Source organism: Camelina sativa, chromosome 16 (genome assembly GCF_000633955.1).
Source record: "Camelina sativa cultivar DH55 chromosome 16, Cs, whole genome shotgun sequence".
NCBI lineage: Eukaryota > Viridiplantae > Streptophyta > Magnoliopsida > Brassicales > Brassicaceae > Camelina > Camelina sativa.
In genome coordinates this window covers 9,652,705-9,661,574 of record NC_025700.1, presented here as the reverse complement: position 1 = coordinate 9,661,574, position 8,870 = coordinate 9,652,705, and the positions used below count along the sequence as shown (strand labels likewise).

The 8,870-nt window shown below is 33.2% G+C and overlaps 1 protein-coding gene and 1 pseudogene across 1 annotated transcript; both read right to left on the bottom strand.

Moving 5' to 3' along the window:
• LOC109129473 overlaps positions 1 to 620 on the bottom strand; it is a 2,109-nt pseudogene extending 1,489 nt beyond the window's left edge.
• LOC104750245 (alkane hydroxylase MAH1-like) lies at positions 2,303 to 3,853 on the bottom strand. Its single transcript, XM_010472015.2, has one exon. It carries the CDS (start codon positions 3,811 to 3,813, stop codon positions 2,320 to 2,322), a length of 1,494 nt encoding a protein of 497 aa, XP_010470317.1. The 5' UTR covers positions 3,814 to 3,853; the 3' UTR covers positions 2,303 to 2,319.

Here is an 8,870-nt window from a genome sequence, read left to right as displayed (position 1 = left end):
TCTTCCGGCATTTCAGTGGATAGAGATATTGGATCATAGCCGGTCATTGAAATCGAGGAAATATCAAACATATATCTCTTAAACATATCTTGTAAGTCTAAGATGATGTTCTCCTCAACAGCTTTATCAAGAAAAGGAATTAAGACCCTTCTCCAACTTACTTATATTGCTACTCACCAAGAACTCAAGGAAATCTTTATGGTGAAAAAGGGTGTGATTTGACTTCCTCAGATCCTCCCACAACTCCGAATCAGCGGCTACAATTCCATCTCCCAAAACATCAAAGATCTTCTTGAATTCAGGTCCTTTAGGGTAATTATGAAAGTTTGAACTTAGTATGTGATGGATGTTCCTTGGATCAGCCGTGAGTAAGAAGTCTGTTCCAGTAAACCAGGCTCCTTTGAAAACAAAATTCAGATCGCTGGCCTCAAGAGCCTCAACCATCCAATCATATATTCGATGGATTTCGACAACCAAACCTGGAATCACCCCGAGGAAAGGCCAGTTCTTGAACAAAGGGCTTTTGTGAGATTTCTTGTGGATGAAGAAACATTGGAATACAAAGAAAAAAAGGAATGCTATGATGAAGACTTCAAGTAAGCTTAAGATCATCATTCAAAAACAAAGGATTTCTTGAACAAAGTATCTTTAGTAACTTGGTTTGATATATAACCTTTTATAATTAAAAGGTATTTGACTGAAAAAGGACACCAACAGCTTAGTAATTTGTGTTAATGTTGATGTTGACAACTAATGATTAAACTGAATGCATAAACGTTGTGGTAGGAGCCCGAACCAAATTTGGGGTTTTAATAGAGACTCAAAGCCGAACTCATTTAATTTGTTGTCTTGTATTAACTGCATAAACGTTGTGGTAGGAGCCCGAACCAAATTTGGGGTTTTATTAGAGATTCAAAGCCGAACTCATTTAATTTGTTGTCTTGTATTAACAGCTGGGTTAACTGTGGCACGTGCTATGTACCATAATTTAAAAATCAACTAGAAAATGACCTTCACGTTTAAATATTTACTTCTTTTTTTTGCAACTTTTTCAATTTAAATACCATATACAATTGGTAATACAGTATTGTGAATTGATTAGTAGTAAAAATTTCTAAAAAATACCACCTTTTAAATATAATATTTTCAAAATTAAAATTCAAATAACAATCAGTATACAGTAAAATACTCCCAAATTATGCTAGTCATTTTCTCTATACTAGCGTTTACAAATTACAATGTTAAGGTAAAATTTATGTTGCATCTCATATATAAAATAAAGTTCGATATAGATTCTGATACGTTTTCGGATCATTTTTATTTTTCTCCTAGACATTGTGTTATTGTCTACTCTTAGTGCATCCAAAGACTTGTTTAGATAAACATGTTATAATTGGCCTCAACATATTAACGTTCAATACCATAACGAACACGATCTTTTCTTTGGTTTTCATAACAACACTATTCTAATTTTCTCTTTGGTGAATAGCGTCAACTGTTTATTTTTATTTTTTTTCCTTTTTTGTCAAACAACGTCAACTATTTCTTTATATTTCTCTTGTGTATATTTTTTTTTTGAAATATCTTGTGACTTAGCTTCCACAAGTACATGCATATATTATCCTCATGTTTCTACTTCCACAAGATATAGCAGCATCTGAACAAGAGGATTGAGGAACAAGAGTTGACGTGATCTTATGACATTAATTGACAATAGAACACAGAGAGGTTCAAGATGTGATTACATTTTGGGTATGTGAGTTGAGGTTTGTGTGTGAGACATTAATGTTGAAAGATAATATCAACATAATTTTTCAAATAATTTAACTAATTGTTATTATTGTTTTTTTATTTCGAATTGTTTAATTGTATTAGTTTTACAGTGAGCGACCAATCGGCAATCGGGCCAAATGCTTTTAAGTGAAAAGGCTCTGTTCAATAGGGGTGTATTCTGTTTGTGTTTTAAAATCTTCTGGAGTCCTTCTATCTCGGGTTTAAGAACTAGTTGATTCTTAGTCTTCAAATGCCGTAAAAACACTCGAGTTCTATAGTTGAAATCCATTTGAGTAAATTCAATAAATATTGTGGCCTCTTACAACACCATGAGCCACGTTTATATAGAGAAAAGAAACCGTGGAACAGGATCCTAATCTTAGTTGGATAGTTATCTCAATTTAAATGAGTAAAGGAAAACCCAAAACCTTGCAATATCTAAAATGAAGATAGAAACAACACCAAAACGTACGTAACAACTTAATGATGACCTGAATCACTTACTAAAAATAGAATATTTATAGTTACCGTAGACTTCAAAGCCTATCATATCTTCTTACTGACTGTAACTTTAAGACCATGCTTCATACGGAGAATGACAGAAGGAACTGGTTCGATCTTGTGACCTTCGACAATCTTAAAGTCATAGTTTCGTATGATGTGCATAGCTACTATCTTCATCTGCAAGAGAGCCAAATGCTTACCCAAGCAAGCTTTGGGACCGGCATTAAATGCAAGGAACTTGTATGAAGGTTCATGAATTAGCACTCCTTCGGCTGAAATCCATCTCTCTGGTTTGAAATCTGATGCGTCTTCTCCCCATACAGATCTCATTCTTCCCAGTGCGTAAATAGAGATTATAATCTTTGCATGTGCTTCAACTTTGTGTCCACTTGGAAGCACATCGGACTTTGATGGCGACTTGTGATTCAAGGGAACTGGTGGATAGAGTCTCATCGATTCGGACAAGGCAGCATGTAGATACACGAGCTTCTCAAGATCTGAAGGATCAAACATTGTCTTGATCTCATGTCGGATCTTGGCCATAACTTGGGGATGTGTACAAAGAAGCCAGAAGAACCAAGTAAGAGCTGAGCTTGTGGTGTCTCTTCCTGCTACCAATAGACTTAAAACAACATCTCTTATAAACCTATCACTTCTCGGTTTCAAGAGCTTATATTTGGTCGTGTCCACATTCATATAATACGTTAAAACGTCCATTGATGTCTCTCTCTTCCCGCGACTTATCTCCTCTCTTCTTGAAGATATGATCTTTCCTAACATTTGATTGATAGTGACCATTGTAGCTCTCATCTTCCTCTCAAGACCAATCCCAATCCAATATTGAAGCTTCCACAAAATTACCGGTTTAAAATGTCTATAGAAAATAGCTTCTTCACCGTGGTCTACAGCTTCACCAAACTCCACCTCCGGCATTTCAATAGATAGAGACATTGGATCATAACCAGTCATTAAAATCATAGAAGTATCAAACATGAATCTTTGGAACAAATCTTGTAAATCTATGATGATGTTTTCGCCAGCAGCATTATCAAGAAAAGGAACAAGACCCTTCTTTAACTTACTTACATTGCTACTCACTGATATCTCAAGGAAATCTTGATGGTGGAAAATTGTATGACCTGACTTCCTCAGATCCTCCCACAGCTCCGAATCAGCAGCTAAAATTCCATCTCCCAAAATATCAAAGATCTTCCTGAATTCAGGTCCTTTTGGGTAGTTCCGAAAGTTTGAACTTAGTATGTGATGGAGGTTCCTTGGATCAGCCGTGAATAACAAGTCTGTTCCAGTAAACCATGCCCCTTTGAGAGCAAAAGTCAGATCACTGACATCAAGAACCTCAGTGGTCCAGTCAATTAATCGAGGTATTTGGTGGAGCAAGCTTGGCAGCATCCCTAGGAAAGGCCAGTTTTTCAACAAAGGGTTTCCCTGAGATTTCTTGTGGAGGAAGAAACATTGGAATACAAAGAAAAAAAGGAATGCAATGATGATGAAGACTTCAGTTAAGCCTACCATCATTATTCTTACTCAAATAATATTTGGATATAGAAAAAAAGAGTCTTTATAAAATGTGTTTGCTATAGTGCCAATGCTGTGTGTTACCATCTAAGTTTATATATGGAAAGAAAATTTCAGTGGATTCAATTGAATGCATGAACGTTGTGGTAGGAGCCCGAACAGGTTTTGAGTTATGTCATTGTATTAACTGTGTTAACTGAATGCCACATGATCTAGTCGGCTATATTCTCTGTATTTTGTAAAGACATATATATATCTAAAATCAGTTCAGATTACAACTGACAAGATTAGGCGGTTATAATATTTCTAATTAAATTCAAGCGTTTCAATTTTGGTTGGTCTGTGATATTATTATATAATTTTCATTGATAATTTATTAAATGGTGTTACTGTGTCAACTACTATTCAACGATTTTAAAATCATAGTCTCAACAGCGGCTACTACTATCTTTATCTGCCAGAAAGTCAAACAATTACCAAACCAACGCATTAAATTAAAAGCCAAGAAAATATATGTGGGTTTTTTTATGTCTTAGACCTCATTAACTGACCTCCTTATCAATGAAAATGTGGGAGTAGAAAGTGGTGAGTATGAAGTTATATACACGTCCCTGTGGAAGTAGCAGCAGCTGAAGAGGACATGAAACATTGATCAGGATTGAGGAACAAGAGTTGACGCGGTCTGAAGTCTGATGAAATGACATGGGGCAGTTGAGTAGAACATGCATAGAAGAACGTACGTAAGCTGTAGATAGAAAATAATAGACTAAGTAAGTTAGGTGTGCGTTCTGAATTATGGGCATAATGAAAAGTACCTCCAACATCTTTCAAGCTCACCTAGTGAGAAAGATAAATTCTTTAATATCTTACAGAATGCAAGACACATATGGATAGTTTTCAAACCCATCAATATGTATTAATGTGAGGCAACATAAAATTCATGGTCTTAAAAGCCATGATGACTGTCACATTATTATGGGTCATTTGTTACCAATTTCTCTATGAACCGTGTTATTACCAAATGTGATTTCTATCATAACAACATAATATCATTTTTTCCGAAAAATATGCTCAAATGCGATCAACAACAATAAGTTAGTTACTGAAGCTGCAAAAACAAATTATCTATACCTTATGTCATCTCGAAATGTTACTTCATCCTTCCTTCTTTACAGTGAATGTATTTGACTGTTCACTTAACTAAATAAATAAATTTTTGTGACCCTCGTGGATATATATCCAATTGAAAGCCTGAAAGGTATGTCTACTCATATTCGTGGATCAGACTCACAAATTCCTATTAGCATAAGTCAATATGCTGCACGAATTTTGATAGAAAAAAAATAAGTTTAACACTGTAGTTTGATTAGCTGTCCATTTCTTGATGAATTACGAAAGTAAGAATTCCTAAATCAGTATAAATATATTTCTCTTATTTCGTTTTGATGTGAATACTAACTTATGTAGGCATGTAGCAACATCTACCGTATTTCACATTAGTCTTTTACGTATGCTCTTATGTTATGATAATCTTATTAGGCTTTATTGTAATTAGATTTGTAAGTCGGGTGAAGTGTTTTTATTACCTCGGTTCTACACAGGCTCAAATCGATTGTACAAGATTGGAGAGAGGTTCCTAGAATTTTCCCTTTTGGCCATTTGTACAGCACACACGTTATAGAGAAGGTTGACTACAGAATTGATATTGGGCTTCTCCTTCACTGTTGGGCTAGGCTTTCTCTGAATTTGCATTAATAGCAGGTTTTGTTTTGTGAAGCAAAGTAGTGTTGCTTTTACCCCCTTCAAACTTAAGTGGGTGGAACACCAACTCAAAGTTTGTCTCTTAGCCCATCTGCATTAGTAATACAGTTTGGGTGTTCTTAGCTCACTAAAATAAAATATATATGGAACAGTTCCATAGAACATGTTTTTAGGTCTTCAATTAGAACAGATTTTAGCCCAGTTCTACGACGACATGGCAGTCCGTGAATGGTTGAGATTTTTTACGAAAGAGACAATTTTTTATTTCTTTTTCTGTTCGAAATCGCATCTTGGTTTTCTTCTTTCTCTCCAAAACGGCGAAAGCTTCGTGGTCACCATCTTCTCCACGGCGAAGGTTTGTATTAAGTAATATGTTTGTTTGGTATTTTTTTTATCTTTAATATTTTTTTGTTTCATAAAAATTTGGTATTGTATTTTGAATTTTAGTATAAGTTTTTTAAGTTTGCAATTTAAATGTTATTTTAAAGTTTTTACAATTGTAATATTTTAAGATTATTATATTATTAAATCTTATGATCTTAAACATGTTCTCCCAATAACCAACTTCTTAACAAAAGATTTAAACTAATGACCTACATTATTTTCAAAATATTTTTACTCTAAGAAAACTCAAAAATGTTCCCCCAATGCATATGCCTTTAGTCTTCTCTCTCTACCCAGATAAAATCTTCGATAGAAAGATATGTCTGTCTGACCAGCTTTTTCACAAACTAAATTAGTAGCTCGTGCTGATATGAAAATCCAAAAAGAAGAATCAGAGATCGATGCGGTTGATTTTTCTTTCTAAATATCTGTAGCCACTGGAGAAATCTCGTCATACATCATGTAAATGTTTTACTAGTTCATTTTTCATCAATCGATATGAAGCATGTGTGAGTCCATTGATAGAACTTTAATTATTAATTTCAAAGAAAACATAGAGAGAAGAGGAAGATTGAAGATTTTATCTGGGTAGAAAGAGAAAGAGAATCAATAGAAAGGTATGTCTGTCTTTTTTTTTTTGTGAAATCACTCGAAATAACACGTGGAAAAGTGTGATTTTTCAGTCATATTTTTTCAGCTAGAAATTTATAAAAAGTATCCTAAAATCACTTCAAACTAAATTTTAGTTATTGTTTTTTCAAAAATAATTTTTAATTTTTTGGTTTAAAAATTTTCAATTATTTAATTTAGTGTCTAATTAGTTTATCATTTGTTTGGATCTGCACTACACCACAAAACACTGATTTTTTCTTCTTATGTTTTAAAACCTGTTTAAAAATCGGCATAGGTAGCCGTGTAATCGCCAGTTATATGCTTGAGGGCTCTCTTCCACATCAATTTCAGCACAATCAGCCAAAAATCAGGAACAAAATCAAAAATTATTTTTGAGGATTTTAAAGTTCTAACTAATTTTTTTTTTTGTTGTAGATATATCATATAAGGGCTAAAACTACAATAATAACAAAGTAAAATGACTAATAGTTGCCAATAAAATAAAACCAGCTTAAATTAGGGTTTTGAGATAGAGTGTCATGAGGGAGAAGATGAGGATATTTTCTTCATTTTGTATTTATTTAAAGAGAAATTCAATAAGAAAAAAAAAAGCAAAAACCATTGGTGCGGTTGGTTGATCTTTCCAACTATCTGTAGCCACTAGAGAAATCTCGTCATACATCATGTAAATGTTACTAGTTCCTTCTTCATCAATCGATATCAACCATATGTGAGCCGCCACCGATAGAATTTTAATTATCAATTTCAAAGAAAACATAGAGCAAAGAGGAATATTGAAGATTTTATTTGGGTAGAAAGAGAAGAGAATCAATAGAAAGGTATTTATGTTTTTTTTTGTCAAATCACTCGAAATAATACATGTAGAAGTGTGATTTTTCAATCATTTTTTGTTTTGAATAAAATGTAAAATTTATTCGAAAAAACTTGTTTACATCGAGTGCAACTTATGTCTAAGAGTTTTTCGGACTAAATTTCAAACGAGAGTTTAAACTTGAGTCTAATATATAATTAACATAGCTAGTGAGATGATTCTTCTCAGCACAAAGCTAACCACATTGCCATACATCATGTATAGTTGCCATTGTCTTGAACAGTGAGTAGCCTATTCCTTACTTGCCTATCGAGTATGTTGATGAAGAGAGCATGTAGAACTGCAGTTTCCCCATGCATGCAATTGTTTCTCTCCCTCGAAAGAGAGTAAACCGAAGTTTGAAAAGCATACCAGTGTGGCCTTCCTCAAGGATTTGTCTATAAGGAGGGTAAAGATAGTCTCCCAATCCGTGGAGAATTTGTTGGCAAGAAGCTTTGATATGAGGCATGTCCAAACTCCAGTCCAGTAGAAGCATGTGAAGAAGAGATGGTTTCGCGTTTCTTGTGGGGCACAACATAAAACGCAGAATGCATCCACCCTTGTGTTCCAATGCTGCATTCGATCTCGAGTCGTCAATCGATTGAGTGTTGCTAACTAAACTAGGAACGAGTACTTAGATGTGGCTAGAGATTTTTGATTATTTAGTTTAGTGTCTAATTAGTTTATCATTTGTTTGGACTTGTGCTACACCACAAAACAATGAGTTTTTTTTCTTCTTATATTTTATATAGTTTACAACTTAAAATGTGTTTATTTTTTTTTAGTTGAGCTTTATTGGATAAAATAATATTTTTTAGATTTTTTTAGTTTGATAGAGTAATACAGTAAAACCCTATAAACTAATACTCGCTATAAATTAATAAATTTTTCCAGTCTTGAGTTGGACCGGTGTAAAAAATGACACAATTCGATAAAAAAATAAAATAATATTTTTTTTGGAAATCCTATGTAAAAATATGTCCTATATCATAAATTAATAATGATACAAATTATATATATATATATATATATCAAAGAAAATTTAGTGAAATATGATTCTACCGTTGTTTGCTTATTCTTGAATTTGCATTCTTATTGAGGCTCATCTCGAATCTTTCTCAATACATCAAAAAAAATTTGGTGTTATTTTCTCAAATCGCATCCAAAAATTATGGAAAGTGCTAGACACGAGAATTGCTTCCTTGCGTTTAATTGCTTCTAGAGGTACCACTATATTTTCTTCAACTTCATCATCACAATGAAGGATAGTAGCAGCAATTTATTCTAAACTTATCATTTACATATAAATAATTAATCTAGTAAACTACTAACATCCATTTTGTTAGGATATCCAATATTTTCAATTAAGAAAATTATATAAAAGTAAATTATAACAAAAATATCTATTTTAAAAAAGAAAATTTGTAAA